General features: G+C 34.6%; 1 protein-coding gene across 8 annotated transcripts in view; it reads left to right on the plus strand.

Moving 5' to 3' along the window:
- The window catches only part of LOC149804771 (uncharacterized), a 93,821-nt gene that overhangs the window by 13,637 nt on the left and 62,889 nt on the right, over window positions 1-17,295 (plus strand). For all 8 annotated transcript variants that reach the window (XM_089944301.1, XM_089944334.1, XM_089944284.1 and 5 more), the window contains exon 2: window positions 11,030-11,181. Coding sequence is in view for 6 of the 8 variants with exons in the window: in XM_089944284.1 (XP_089800410.1) it covers window positions 11,167-11,181 (15 nt within the window). In the remaining 2 variants the exon portion in view is untranslated. The remainder of the gene's footprint in view (window positions 1-11,029; window positions 11,182-17,295) is intronic.

The raw sequence follows: 17,295 nt of genomic DNA on the forward strand, positions 1-17,295 counted from the left end.
GATTCACAAATTCACGCCACATGCACACAAAAAATTCAAAAATTCAAAAATTCTCAATATGTTCAGTCTTTAATAAAATAACCGATTTCCCGTTAAGTGCTAGTCAACAGTTGCTGATATCAGCAGTTGCCGAAACGGTTCAGTACTGATAGTCGCGATATTAGTGGCGCTATAGCTGATTGGTACAGTTGGCCCAGTAGCAAGTATTTTAACATATTTGAATTACCACTATGATTCAGCACTGGCTCTTGAAAATGTCTTCATCAAATTGGGAAAAAAAATGTATTGCATAAAAAGTGAAGTTTAGTTTGTAATATTCCAATAATTGGCCTTGCATTCAGCCATCAAACACTGAGATAAATCATGCTTTTTGCACACAGTGTACCACAAATTTTAGCCGTGGGCATGGTGGTAGAGGAAGTGAGGAAGCACATTGGTAGCAAAAAGCACATAGAGGTTGGGAAAATTAAGAACTCGCAGCAGATTTCATCTCTCGACGGAAGACCTACAAACTACCAGTGCTGAAGCATAGTTTTTGAGTTTTCTTGTTGAACACAGTCCACCTTTATCAGCTGGAGATCATGCTAAACATTTGTTCTGACAAATATTCCCGGATTCGAAGATCGCTTCATGAATTCATGTCAAAATTCACTAATTTTTTCACTATTTTCACTAATTGCGAGCCTGGAGGGTTGGCAGCTATGCATCATGCTACATGTCTGTGGCATGATGCCCCAGTGCTAGACATCACTATAAACTGCCACACTGCAGACATCATAGTGATATGACTGAAAAATTGTTAAAGCTACATTACAAATCATACACACATGCAGTGTATTCTGTTCACTAATAGACAGATTGTTTGTAGTGTAATCTCTTTTCTAATAGACAGACTTCAGTATATTCTCTTTATACTAATAGACAGAATGTTTGTGGGGAATTCTCGTTTCTAATAGACTAGTATATTCTCTTTATACTAATACATAGACAGGATGTTTGTGGTGCATTCTCACTTTTCTAATAGACAGACTGTAGTATATTCTCTTTATACTTATACATAGACAGGATGTTTGTAGTGCATTCTCACTTTTCTAATAGACAGACTGTAGTATATTCTCTTTATACTAATACATAGACAGGATGTTTGTAGTGCATTCTCACTTTTCTAATAGACAGACTGTAGTATATTCTCTTTATACTAATACATAGACAGGATGCTTGTAGTGCATTCTCACTTTTCTAATAGACAGACTGTAGTATATTCTCTTTATACTTATACATAGGATGTTTGTAGTGCATTCTCACTTTTCTAATAGACAGACTGTAGTATATTCTCTTTATACTAATATATAGGATGTTTGTAGTGCATTCTCACTTTTCTAATAGACTGTAGTATATTCTCTTTATACTAATACATAGACAGGATGCTTGTAGTGCATTCTCACTTTTCTAATAGACAGACTGTACTATATTCTCTTTATACTTATACATAGACAGGATGTTTGTAGTGCATTCTCACTTTTCTAATAGACAGACTGTAGTATATTCTCTTTATACTTATACATAGACAGGATGTTTGTAGTGCATTCTCACTTTTCTAATAGACAGACTGTAGTATATTCTCTTTATACTAATACATAGACAGGATGCTTGTAGTGCATTCTCACTTTTCTAATAGACAGACTGTAGTATATTCTCTTTATACTAATACATAGACAGGATGTTTGTAGTGCATTCTCACTTTTCTAATAGACAGACTGTAGTATATTCTCTTTATACTAATACATAGGATGTTTGTAGTGCATTCTCACTTTTCTAATAGACTGTAGTATATTCTCTTTATACTAATACATAGACAGGATGCTTGTAGTGCATTCTCACTTTTCTAATAGACAGACTGTACTATATTCTCTTTATACTAATACATAGGATGTTTGTAGTGCATTCTCACTTTTCTAATAGACAGACTGTAGTATATTCTCTTTATACTAATACATAGACAGGATGTTTGTAGTGCATTCTCACTTTTCTAATAAACAGACTTTAGTATATTCTCTTTAAACTAATAGAATGTTTGTGGGGAATTCTCATTTCTAATAGACTAGTATCTTCTCTTTATACTAATACATAGAATGTTTGTAGTGTATTTTCGTTTCTAATAGACAAACTAGTATATTCTCTTTATACTAATAGATAGACAGAATGTTTGTGGTGAATTCTCGTTTCTAATAGACAGACTGTAGTATATTCTCTTTATACTAAAACATAGACAGAATGTTTGTAATGTATTTTCATTTTCTGATAGACTATTTGTAGTGTATTCTTTGTTTGCTAACAGACAAACTGTTTAAAATTATTCTCTCTTTATTAATTGACCGATTGGAGTGTGTTCTCATTATTGATAGAGGGGGCCCCGAGTGGCCTAGTGGTCTAAAGCGCTCTCCATTATGGATCACTGCCATCTCACCTCTGCATGGGTTCAAGTCTCGGATTCGGCCAGTGTGGGTATGTGAGAAAGCTTGCCAGTAGCTTCTCATGGGTCGGTGGTTCTTTCCGGGGTTTTTCCGGGTTCTTCCTCCACCATTAATACTGGCCGCCATGTATATCCTATCGTGTGCTGAAAAATGGTGCTAAACCCTACAACAACAACAACATTATTGATAGACATTAGTGTATTCTGTTTACTGTTTGAAGTGTATTCTGGCTATACTAATAGACAGGTTTGAGTCTTGGACAATTTAGTATGTGAGAATGCTTGCCATCCCATGGATTGGTGGTTCTTCCAGGATTTTTCCTCTACCCGATATACTGGCCACCAGGTATATCCTGTCTTTTGCTAGAATGTCATATTAAACCAGCAACAACAACAGCAACTAAGAGATAGACTGTAGTGTATTTTGGCTATTCTAATAGACAAATGGATCACTGTGTATTCCCCCTTTGCTGATGGACAAACTGTTTGCATTGTTTTCCTCATTGTCAGCCATTGGATGTTCTGCTAGCCCACACTCCTGATACACACCAGGTACACAAATAGAAGGTGGGTAAGTTTCTGTCAGATGTTTTGCCTTCACTTTTCACACACACATGCTGCACACACCAGGTACAGTTCATTAACCATGAAGCTCAAGGAGGTGAGCAAATCCTGACCTATAATCTCACTGGCAACTCTCCCCCTAGTTGAAGACATGTGAAGGTTAAGTGCTATTTGATTCATGCTTCTAAATCACTTTTCAGTGTTTCACATATGATAGAGATTTAAGGGTTGCTACCTCAGCCAAGGTACTGGGATGGACTATTTTGCAATCTATAATATTTTACTGTATTTGACATAATAGACCCTCTTGCTTTAATATACTAGCATGTGCATTTTGAAGGCCCTCCTCTTGCCTTATTAAGCTAGAATGAACATTTTAAAAGACTTCTTGACTTAATAAGCTAGAACGAACATTTTGAAGGCTCTCCTGCCTTAAGCTTGAATGCGCATTTTAAAAGATTTCTAGCCTTAATAAGCTAGAATGAACATTCTAAAAGCCCTCTTGCCTTAATATGCTAGAATGAACATTCTAAAAGTCCTCTTGCCTTATAAGCTAGAATCAGCATTTTAAAAGTCCTCTTGCCTTATTAAGCTAGAATAAACATTTTAAAAGACTTCTTGACTTAATAAACTAGAACGAACATTTTAAAAGACTTCTTGACTTAATAAGCTGGAACGAACATTTTGAAGGCTCTCCTGCCTTAAGCTTGAATGCCCATTTTAAAAGATTTCTAGCCTTAACACATTAACCCCTGGAGGTTTTTGCCATTTTTGCCTGAAAATCGAGTAGGAAACACATTTTGAAATCTGTTTCTGAATAGAATTGAAAACACCAAATCCCTGGTCATCTTTCAATAACATACTGCCTAGTTGTGTTAGAAACATCATTTTTCATTGGCTATTTGACTCGTGCATGAGCAGAAGGGTAAAAGTTGGACTTCTTTTTTGTTTTTTAATTTTATTTTTTGCTAAACAGAGCCATTATTTTTGTACGGAGACCACTCTTTATTCCAAATGCCCATCTTATCCTACTTTTTGCAAGGCTCATCTGTCTGTTTGCAGTTCATACCGGTTTGCCTTAGATCTGAGACCAAAAAGTCTAAAATCCGGACACAAAATGGGATATCGACCACGGGCAAATTTTGCTTAAAAAAAAGATAATTAACACATGAACCCCTGGAGGTTCTTGTTGTTTTCACCTGAAATTTGAGTAGGAAACACATTTTGAAAGCTATTTCTGAATACGTCCGAATACATCAACTTCCAGGTGATTTTCCAGTAACCTAATGCCTAGTTGTGTTAGAAACATCGTTTTTTATTGGCTGTTTGGCTCACGCATACGCAGAAGAGTCAGAGTTGGAGTTCTTTTTTTCTTTTTCTTATTTTTGCTTAACGAACTCATAATTTTCGTATCGAGACCACTCTTTATTCCAAATGCTCATCTTATGCTACATTTTGCAAAGATTCATCTGTCTGTTTGCAGTTCATACTGGTCTGCCTTAGATCTGAGACCAAAAAGTCTAAAATCCGGACACAAAATCGGATTCCGACCACAGGCAAATTTTGGGTGGAAAAAAATTTGGTCCAAAAATGAGGTTTTTCCCTCTGTATTTTGTAGTGCAACACAAACTTCCAGATTATTTGGTATCATTGTAGAACTACATCTGTCTACCTTTCTATAATACCACCCACTTTAGTGTATCATGCATGACCTTGACACTACAGAGCTCATCAGTAGGCTACTACCTCCTGCCATGTTAACTTGTCACCAGGGGTTAATGTGTTAAAAGCCCTCTGCCTTAATAAACTAGAATGAATATTTTAAAAGCCTCTTGCCTTAGTAAGATAGAATGAGCATTTTAAAAGCCCTCTTGCCTTAGTAAGATAGAATGAGCATTTTAAAAGCCCTCTTGCCTTAGTAAGATAGATTGATTGAGCATTTAAAAGTCCTCTGCCTTAATAAGCTAGAATGAATATTTTAAAACCCTCTTGCCTTACTAAGATAGAATGAGCATTTTAAAAGCCTTCTGCTTTAATAAAATAAAATGAGCATTTAAAAGCCCTCATGCCTTAATAAGATAGAACGAGTGTTTTAAAAGCCCTATGCCTTAATAAACTAGAATGAGCATTTTAAAAGCAGAAAGTGATTTAAAATAGAATGAAAATTTTCATCATTTAGTTGACTTTAGTCGAATGATCAGATTACTACTACTACTATTACTACTACTACTACTACTACTACTAATAATAATAATAATAATATTAATAATAATTAATAAAATTCTTGATTTAATGAAGGTAGTTCGGTTAGAACACAAATGTATCTAGTCTCACTTATGAACCCAATACTACTTTCTAAAGAATGCAAATAGTGTGCACAAAGGCAACTCAGTTGGAAAGAAACAGGAATTTTAAAAGAATATAAATACAGTTAGTTAACAAATGAAATCAAGCTGTAAATGTTTTAGATGTTTTTCTTTTATAGAGTAATAGTAATTTGTTGAATTTCATGGAAGCCTTTCTTTGGGGGTGGACCGACCAAATTAATGACCCAAGCACAAGAAATTGACCACTGAAAAAAAGTCATAAATCTAATCAATATAAACCAGTAAGATGTGACAAAAGATAAGTCCTCACTTCCCATTACTCCTGACCAGTAAGATGTGACAAAAGATAGGTCCTGGCAATCATTTCCATTACTCCTAACCAGTAAGATGTGACAAAAGATAGGTCCTGGCAATCACTTCCCATTACTCCTAACCAGTAAGATGTGACAAAAGATAGGTCCTCACTTCCCGTTTACTCCTAACCAGTAAGATGTGACAAAAGATAGGTCCTGGCAATCATTTCCATTACTCCTAACCAGTAAGATGTGATAAAAGATAGGTCCTGGCAATCACTTCCCATTACTCCTAACCAAAAAATATTGTACAAATTTTTTAATGAACATTGTTACTTGCTACAGCCTTAAATGTACAGAAGGGTTTTATCACATGGTCAACATTTAATTGATCATGTGTCTCCAGTTCAGAAGTCATTCCTCTGATGGAGGTTTTGTGAGAAGGTAGAAAGCTAAGGAGTGATAACCTATTATGCTACAGTAAGGGATCTGTTCTTAGTTTCATTGATTTTGCAAAAGCATAGGTAAAATGTAACACACATAAAACTACAACATGTCGAATATGTTAAGAATTATGATTAGACCAAAGTCCAGGAAGATTTCCATAATGTTCTGTGGAATAAATTCCTTATATTTAATGTTCTGTGTAATATAGTACTTATATTTAATGTTCTTTGTAATATAGTACTTAAATTTAATGTTCTATGGAATATAGTACATTTACTTATATTTAATGTTCTGTGGAATATAGTACATACATTTAATGTTCTGTGGAATATAGTACATTTACTTATATTTAATGTTCTGTGGAATATAGTACTTACATTTAATGTTCTGTGGAATATAGCACTTATATTTAATGTTCTGTGGAACAAAGTACTTACATTTAATGTTCTGTGGAATAAAGTACTTATATTTAATGATGTGGATGATGGTCTTGATATTTAGACACAACCTTTTATGCCAGTGCTAGACAGATAGACATGTAAATTACCCCAAAAAATACAGTGTTAAAGATTTTGAACTTAATTGGTTAGCTACTGACATTGTGGACAGTATGAAATTCATTATTATTTAAAATCTGTAGGTCAGCAAAATGAACAAGCACATTACAAAACATGGAAAATTACTATCAATCACTTCTAGAAGAAAATAAAACAGAATTGTGCAGAGTTAACTACCAGTAGATACAGGTCAGTCAAATCCAGTGTCTTCATTAAGAAAGTCAGATTTTTTATGAGAATAATGAAGTAGAAAACACATTTAATGAATTTTTGTCAGTGTAAATTTAGAAGTTGTTGTTGTTGTTGTTCTAGGGTTTAACGCCATTTTTCAGCACAAGATAGGCTATACATGGCGGCCAGTATAACTGGTGGAGGAAGAACCCTGGAAAACCCAGGGAAGACCCACCGACCCATGAGAAGCTACCGGCAGGCTTTCCCATGTACCAATGTTAGCCGAGCCTTGGACTGGAACCCACGCAGACAGAGGTGAGATGGCAGTGATCCGTAACGAATTTAGAAGTTAAGGAGCCCATCATAAACTACATTCTTGACAAAAAGTTCATGCTGACACAAAATTTGCAATTTCTGCAGTATCAACAAAGTTTTAATATTCTTGGAATATGTTTTCCATTGAAAAAAACTTCTTAAAAAAAATAAACAGGCCTAGCTGTTAAACTATGTCTCAAGAGGGCTACAGCAGTCATACTATCTGAAGGCATAGCTTACATATGTAATCTAAAAATGTCAATTTCAATGCATGGAAATTGACTAAAGTCACCTCATTTAGAAGTCAGGAAGCAAAGAATATGGCAGTATACCAGATCAATATCCATCTTACCCACTCTGTCCTAAAGAATGTCAGTGTACCAGACCAATATCCATCTTACCCACTCTATCCCAAAGAATATGTCAGTGTACCAGACCAATATCCATCTTACCCACTCTATCCCAAAGAATATGTTAGTGTACCAGACCAATATCCATCTTGCTGCTCCATCCAAACTTCTTAAAAATATGTTCATGACAGTTTAGGATGTACATGTACTTATAAATACAATTTAATTCAACAAAACCAATCAGGGTTCAGAGAAAAGAACTTGCTGTAAGACATTTTTGTTCTCCTTGAGAGAAGATTAGTTGGATTACTTCTAGTTGATCATATAAAAGCTTTCAGTCTTTTTCATCATGATATAATAAAAAATAACTTGTATCAGGGTGATGATTCTACAGTCAAATGGTTTACAATTTGTCCAACAAAGACAATGGCACAATGTGTCAGAATTGGTCTCAGTTTTATTTTTCTAAAGAACCAATTACATTTGGACTACCACAGGGTTCTGCCTTTGAAAATAATCAGCCATATTTCATCATCTGACCTCTATGCTGATATGATCACTTTATCAGACACTTAAAATCAGACCTAGAGGGGTCACTTCTGAAAGTTAGATTCATGGTTCAAGGAAAATGGCATGAAATTAAACACAGACAAGACTGAAGTATTAATGATTACAACCCAACAGAAGAGAGATAAATTGGAAGCTATATACAACCAGGATTGTTGTAATGCTGTTTGGGGATATTGAAAATTATTTTGCTTTCCAAAATCAAGACTGCAAAACAAGTTTGCTAGATAATGTTAACAACATCCTGAATGCAAGTTAATAATATAAGAATTTTAACAGTAGGTGAACAAGTGCTTTTGAAAAAGGTCCAGTTTCCTTTATGTAGGAAGCTTAAAACAGTAGGGCTCCATTATATCTCAAGGAACATTTGTTATGTATATTTAATTTATAATGTTTGTGTTTTTCTATTTGTTTATTATATGTTATGTATATCTATATTTTGTAATTGACCTTAGTCCAGAATCAAGTTAATAGTCTACTTGACCAGTGACATTTATTTTGTAAATAGCACATTATTTCTCTATGATTATCCATTAAATATTCAGATTATTATTAATTGTAAACATGTTTTCTGAAGTCCAGTTAAAGGTTTGATTTTGACCTTAGAAAGTTCCAGAAAAGAAATTTACCATTAAGTTGGCAGAGTATTTCCAGAAAATGGTAATTACGGCCTGGATCAAGTGGAGGGGTTTATAAACTTGTTTACTTAAGAATTATTCATTCTTGCCCTCATATCCAAAGTGGAATCAGTCATATTAGTGTGCTCAGTTTTTAATTTAGGTATATAAATAATTCAATGGAATTTCAAAGTGCTCACTAATATTTTTGGACTAAAACATTAATTTGGAATGATAGTATATTCAGTCAAGGACATTTTGGATTATATTATTGTGATACATTGAAAGACTGTCAACACAAGACCAAATTCCAGGCCATTGGCACATTTGCATGTTTGAGTCTACAGGCACATCAACACATTCAGTATTTGATCTTGTTTGGAACACCACTGGAATTCAATTGGAACTTATTTCATTTCGACTTGTGATAGATTGTTAAGACTTTTTGGATTTAATTCAGAATACCGTAAGTTCTCATAAAATTTTCACTTTGTATTCTAGGCAGAATAAATTAATTGTTGAATGTTTTTTAAAAACTTGTTGAATTTTGCATTTTTTGTTACTTAGTTTAAGACCATAGTCTCATGCATAATATCATGCAAAAAAAGCCAGGCAACACTTCCAATTTAAGATAAATTTGATTAATCCTGTTTCCATTACAAAACCAAATAAGAACTCAATAAGAATATTTTTCAGTGTTCAGAACCACCAAGTCGGAACTGAATCCCAAAGGAATTTAGAGAAAATTAAAACATAAATACATTTCATTTTATTCCATTTCACATGATAAAAGTTGAACCATTTTGATTTGACAAATTCAATAAAACCTAAAAAGGATACATTTTCAAACCTTCCACTTCTCTGCCCCACAATTTTCATATTGTATGTACCCAGATTTAGTATGTTCTTATAATAATTTCTGTTTATTACGTTCAAACCTAAATTTAGGTTATTATTATTTACTTCAGTATACATTTTTTGTTCAGTATAAGCTGGTTTGTTCTATTCCCATTAGAAAGAATTAAGAATTGCATGTACTTTTCTTTGTTTAGTGTGTGTGCTTCTATAATGTATTATATCTGTACGCATGTAAAAATAGAGGGATACATGGAGGATCAATTCTCTGCAACCATTTGTGTAACCATTTTTAAATAAAATCATTATTATTATTAGTATGGTAAATATTATTATTATTATTATTATTATTATTAAGGACATACACATGCTTTTGTTAATAAAAAAACATCCATTATGAGCATGCGTGTCTTAATTCTACCATGCCACATCAGATTGTTGTTGTTGCAAGTTTAAAACCATTTTTCAGCAAATGATAGACTTGTATGTGGCAGCCAGATTATCTCGGGAAGAACCTGGGAACCACTGACCCGCAGGAAGCTACTACAAGCTTTCTCACATAAGTACATTGGCTGAGCCCGAGACTCAAACCCACATGGAAAGAGGTGAGATGGCATTCTCTTTTGAGGGATTTGCTGTCTCTATCCCTGACGAGGAATGAATGTCATTTGACACTTACGGTGAAGTTTTCAGTTAAAGTATGTCTGTATGGTCATAATTCCCAAATGCTGCTTGAGATAGCTGTCATACCTGGAATGTAGAACCTGGAAGCCCAGCATTTTTCATAATGCCCCTCGTCTCTTTGTGACCTTCATGCAAGGTCAAGCTCATGAAAAACTTTAAAGTGTTTATTTAAGAGTTTATCTGTATGGTTGTTAAGTCCCAAACCCTGAAAAGCATAACTCTTATGCTTGGACTTGGGGAGCTCAGCACTGTTATATCCATGTGTGCAAATACCACTCAGGCAAGGTCAGGATCATTTTAAATTGCATGTTAAGTGCTTGGTCAAAGTTTTTTGCATGGCAGAATGTTTTGAACCTATACTGCCCTTTCATATTCATGCCCTCCTGCAATCTCTTCTACTCTCAGGTAATGTTATGGTCAAGGTCATTTGAAAGTGAAAACTTAACCTATATCAGATAGGGTAATTGGCAAGACACGCAGTTCCTTGGCATTTTCTCCTGTTTAAAGCAAAACTAAAGAACAATTTTTGCAAATCATTGAATTTCCTTATGGTGGTGCAATTTCAATTCGTTTGGAAATTTCTACATTGTTGAATTCTAGCTCTATTCCACATGTTCAAATTTTGCTGTTTTGTAATTTTGGTGGCATGATTTGTTTAACTCCATATATTTTATTGTGAGGTTAAATTTGTGTGATTATTTACTTTAATACAACAGTCAAAGAATAAAACCATGAAAAGAAAACCATACAGCATTTTCCCCATGTAATAGAAAACATTATGCTTCATATTAAATTCAAATTTTCTTCAGGTTAATGGGGCATCCTCTTCACCAAGAGAAAGACATTTTTGTGGCTGCGGCAGCAACATAAGGCCATCTGCTTAACGCAAACTGCAGACTATGTATTATTGGAACTGAGCTTCTTTGATACAAGAGTACTAGCACACATGGCTATGGCACAGGTAAACCTATTGTTACCCTTACCCACCTAAATGTTATTTCGTCGACCACCTATTGTAGGGGATATCGCTGTCAATTTCTGCCTTGCATTGTATCTAGTTAAATTGTAATACTACATCCATCTCTTTAGGAATTTTACAGTGAGATTCCATGGCCACATTTCTTTATGAAAAAAATGCGAGAAGTTCAGTGACCACCGTCATAAGACTTGACTAGATCCAGATCTTTCTAAAAAAATATCAAAAGGTATGGTTTGTTAGTTTGATATAGAGGTGGTTTCATCTCCCAGATACATTGATGAATCACACTGTTTAATCTGGTGTATTATGATACTGACAAACTCTTGATACTAGATGAAACATACACTAAATTACACAAACAATCTAGAAGTATATATTTACTTGTTGTCTTTCTATCCCTTTCAATGAAGTCAACAACCTGCTGTGTTTAGTTCCCAGAACCTGGGTGATGTTTCTGTTTTTGTCTTGAGTGGACTAAATCAACAACATAGAAATACATGTATAAAGTACATGTACCAAAATGTGAACTCATAGATACAATAGCTGTCAGGATGTTCAGTAGATACACCCTTCTCAATTATTGCTGTTAAATTATTTTTATCAGATTAGTGTTGTATGATGATTTAAAAGACAGAATAAAAAGGAAAATACTTAATTTAATTTATTCTGAGAATTTAGCATATCAAACAGTGGATTTATGTAAACTGTACTTGTTTTTAACTGTGGACAGGGGTGTCAGTTTATGTATTTGTGTGACGCTAATCGTAATTCATACAGTAATGAACAAATTAATGTGAGCATCATGATACAAGATGGCTCCAGTTGGAGCAAGATTTCCATTTTGGAGTAAATTTATTACTCAGAATGTTGAGTAAGTGCAGGAGGTCCTAGTACTCAAGTCTTAAGTAAAGCTTTTATGATGGAGAGGCCAGGTCTAGATATTGGAGGTCCCAGTGCTCAAACATTGAGTAAAGTTTACGAGGGAGAGACCATTACTAAATGCTGGGGGTCCTAATTCTCAAATTTAAGCAAACTTTTATGATGGAGAGGCCAGGACAACATGCTGGGGGTCCTAGTACGCAAATCTTGAGTAAATGTTTATGAGGGAGAGACCTGGTCTAAATGCTGTAGGTCCTACATGCAGGAACCCTTAACTATTAGGAGTTCTGATAAGTTGTATATCCCCATTGAGAGAGGAATAAGTATAATAAAATTAAATGAAAGCAATAACATGGGTTTCAAATGGATTTGCTATACATTTTTTTAATGTTATCCATCAATAGGGCAGAGACGTATCTTGTAAAGCTTTTATCAGTCCATCTTGTACATGTCCCTGACTTACGTGTACAACTGTACATGTCCCTGACGTACGTGTACAACTGTTCCTGCAATATTCCATAGGTTGTGCCAAATCATAGCAGACATTATTGATGTCATGAATTCATTTTTCTAGACCTACACCCTGTTTTAGTTTATGGATGTGTATGTATGCATGTATGTATATGTGTATATGGTAACTCTTGCATATGTAGGTAATTAGTCCTTCAGCTTTTGCTGAATTTTCCTGAAATTTACACTACATTTTTGTAATTTTCCAGAGTTGTGCCTTACTTTGAAGTTAGATATATATAATTCTTGTGTGTACAAGTAATCGCACAGTTTTGAATTATTGACCTGAACCTTAGCAAGCATTAGTGACATCTGTTGAATATGTGCATATCTTTCTATCCTGATGCTTTGGTAAGTTTTTCCTGAGCTTTGCCTCTTATTGAGTGTGTGTGTGTGTGTGTGTGTGTGTGTGTGTGTGTGTGTGTGTGTGTGTTTGATTTGGATTTTTAATGCAGCTTTAAGATTTTTTTGGTCAATTTGCTACAATGTCTCCAGTGTGGCAGTTTTAGAGTGATGCTTAGCACTAAGGCATCATGCCGCAGACATAGCGTCATATCCCAACCAGTCACATTATCATGATACCAGGTGGACCAGTCCTAACACTAACATCTTAATGCTGAGCACCAAGTGAGGCAGCTGCTTGTACCATTTTTATAAGTCTTTGGTATGACTCAGCTGGAGTTGGAAACTGTGACCTCCCGCATCTGAGGCGGATACTCCAACCACTAAAGCCATTGGATTTTTAATGCATACATGTATGAAAGTTGTGTACAGAACTGGTCCAACAGCTTTGGATGAATTGCCCTGAACCAGACCCATTGACTCTGGATGAATAGTCCTGATATTAGTCCAGCAGTTTTTGATGAATTGCCCAGAACATCTTTGGATGAACTGCCTTGAAACTAGTCCAACAGCATTGGATCAATTGTGTTGAAATGGGTTTGACAGCTGTCGATGAATTTTCCAGAAACTAGTCCAACAGCACTCGATCAGTTGTGTTGAAATGGGTTTGACAGCTGTCGATGAATTTTCCAGAAACTAGTCCAGCAGCTTTTGGTGAATTGCCCAGAAACTTCAAGGTCATAATAATATTGATAATAATGATAACAATATCTCCTTTTTCAGTGGCTGGTAATTCCAATTATGATCTTACACATACACACTGACACACACACACACAACAACAACAACAACTTACACAAATGCTAGATGTCTATTTTGGCATCAGTGAAAAAATAGAAGGTGTGGTGTATATCTTGCACTTTAATAAACATTCCATATATTATTATAGCTTTCATCCATCTAATACACCTTAATAAGTATCCCATGTTATTAACACTGTCATCAATCTAACACACCTTAATACATATCCGATGTTATTATGGCTTTCATCCAGCTATACACCTTAATATGTATCCCATGTTATTAAGGCTTTCATCCAGCTATACACGTTAATAAGTATCCCATGTTATTAAGGCTTTCATCCAGCAAATACACAATCATCAGTATTCCATGTTATTAAGACCATCATCCATGTAATGCAACTTAGTAAATACCCCATATTATTAAGGCAGTCATCAATCTAATACTCCTTAAAAAGAAATTGCATGTTATTAAGGCTTTCATCCAGCTAAATACACCATAATCAGTATTCCATGTTATTAAATCTGTCATCCATGTAATACACCTTAATAAATACCACATATTATTAAGGCTGTCATCCATCAAATGCACCTTGATTTTTGTCATTTTGCCTGAAATGGGAGTAGGAAACACATTTTGGGGGTTACTTCTGAATACATCCAAATACATCTGCTTCCTATAGTTTTTTGTTTAGCCTGATGCCTAGTTCTTTTAGAAGCATCGTTTTTCATTGGCTATTTCACTCATGCATGTGAAGGATGGTACAAGTTGGATTCTTTGTCTTTTTTACGCTTATTGGACCCATCATTTTCATGTCTTGGCCATTGTTTTACTTCAAAAAACCAACTTATCCTACTTTCTGCAAAGGTTCACATGTCTGTGTACAATTCAGACCAGTCTGCCTTAGATCTCAGGCCTAAAATCCAGAAACAAAATCTGAATCCAACAGTGTGCGAAATTTTGGTTTTAAAAATTGGGTCTAAAAAGATAGTTTTTCCCACTATATTTTGTAATGTGAGCTGAAAGTTCAGATTATTTGGTATCATTGTAGAGCTACATCTGTCTGCTTTTCTGTAACACCATCCACTTTGGTGTATCTTAAATGACCTTGATGCTACAGAGCTCAGAAGTAGCATACTACCTCCTAACACGTCAGCATGGTGCCAGCGGATGAGTTAATAAGTATCCCATGTTTAGGCTGTCATCCATCTAATATACCTTAATAAGAAACTCCATGTTTTCAGGGCTGTCATCCATCTACCATATTTACTGTATATGTTGGGACACCATTCATTAATTTTGAAAGTAAATTTAATTTTGAGCACTGTTTGTTCTGGGACACATTATTTTTTTTGAGCTGTAAGTTGTGGGACACATTTTAAATCATTTAAAAATTTCTTGTCAAAAAATGCACTCCAACTGAAATTTTATTTAAAAAAATATAAAACTGCACTTGTGATAAAACTCTTAATCCACTGCAGCAGCATCTCATCAACGCAACCCTTCTCCTGCACATGTACGATCCATTCTTTCAGTGCATAGTTATTTTTAGCTTTCTTATTCCATGAAAAATTGTAAGTGGAAACTACAAGGACTTAAGTCAGATATTTTCAGATATGCACCAGCTTGCTAAATCTCACACTTTTGACCCCCATCTTTTCGTCAGATCATCCAGGAATGCAATCAAAGTACACTAGAATTTCATCCATGTTAATGATCTTCTTGTCTACGAAATCATCTGCTTCTCTTCTGGCTTCACGAATTCATCACATGATTGTATTTTCTCAAGATATTCTGGGCAACGCTGGGTCATCAACATCTGTGCACAAAGCCACTATATTGTGTCACTTAACTAATTGTTCCATTGTTTCAATTTATTTTCAAAATTTCCATGAATACTGGTGAAAAGGAACCAAAGTTAGTTTCTATATCTTGGCCATCTTTGTTAATCCATAGTCGGCTTTCGATGTCAGCTTGCTTTGCAATAAAATAACCTTTTTATTGATATCCTTTATAAAAAAAAGGCTTTAGAGTATCCAAAGTCAGCAGCCAAGGTCAGCTTGCTTTATAATAAAAATAACCTTTGTCTTTGATGTTCTGATGGTAAGTTACTGCTCGCTGCCAGTTGTGTTTATTCACCACTTGGGCTTCTATATGCTTGGCATATGTAGTAATAATTAATACAAAGGAGCATTGATGTCTGCGGGTAAATAGTAATGATACTTTTGTAACCCGTGCTGGCGAAAAGATTGTCACTTACACTCAAGTGAATTTGTTTTCAAATAATGATTTTTATTTGCGAGATACTATCATACAGAAGACCTGGATATAATTCAGTCTTGATTCTTTTGCACCTAACACCGTGTCATGCCTGAATGACAGTTGTCTTCAAGATATAGTTGATTATTTCTCTCTCGTTTGTGATTTTGTTAGATCCAGTTTTCAGTCAGATAACATATTCAAACATTTGAGCACAACCAAACAAAACTTGTTTCTCAGTGCTCATGTCAATGATCAACGTGGCGTGTGTTATTGGACATAAGCGATACACGCTACAGTATGAAAGCATACGCTACATATACGGATTTTGTGAATATATTTTATTCTTTAAAGCTTATGTTGATAAGAAAGGCATAAATGATAACAATACAAGATTAGTTTCTTTCTTTTTATTATCAAATGAGTTTTGTTTATTTTATTGCAATGTGCGGGGGGGGGGGCACATATCCAATACAAATTTATTTTGTTTCTTAAGTCTTGGGACATATGACCTAGGTGAAAAAAAGTTTCACCATTAATTATCTGACAGGAAAGAAAATGATTATTTTATTGTGTCCCAATATATATGGTAAATACAGTAATACACCTTAATAGGTATTCCATGTTTTTAAGGCTTCCATCCTTCTAATGACCTTATTAAGTACCCCATATTATTAAGGCTGTCAAACATCTAAATCACCTTAATCCCTTGTTTTTAAGGCTTTCATCCATCTAATACACCTTAATAAGAATCCCATGTTTTTAAGGCTGTCATCCAGTTAACACACCTTAATAAATACCAAATCTTATTAAGGCTGTCATCCATCTAATACACTGAGGAAGGGAGAGATACTTGGAGCTGATTTAGTTATTGATCAAGAAGAAATGCAAACTGTTTAAATGGCTGTTTGTTTGGATTGGGTACATTGAGATTTTGACAGTTAATAATCTTAATTTTAAAATACCATTTGACTGTCTTTGCTGGAAAATGTTCAGGTAAATAGTGGTTTATTAGTAGAGAATCTATAAATCAATTTGGCTTTTCATAAAAATATTATTTCATGTGTATGTAATATATTGATTGTAAGCATTTTATCTTGAACATTGTGTCTGTTTGCTGATTAAAAATTATTCATATAAATTAATCCCTTGCATGTTTTAGACATTTTTTCTTATATTTATAGCCGATGTATGTCTCCAGATTTAATTACTTGTAGTCAAACTGGGGTTGACAAAATACCTCATTGCTGTTATCTGTGTTGAATAAATAATGTAAATAGCCCAGTTTTAGCATGGTCATGTACA

Source organism: Sinohyriopsis cumingii, chromosome 2 (assembly GCF_028554795.1).
Source record: "Sinohyriopsis cumingii isolate HCF-2022 chromosome 2, ASM2855479v2, whole genome shotgun sequence".
Taxonomy (NCBI): Eukaryota; Metazoa; Mollusca; class Bivalvia; order Unionida; family Unionidae; genus Sinohyriopsis; species Sinohyriopsis cumingii.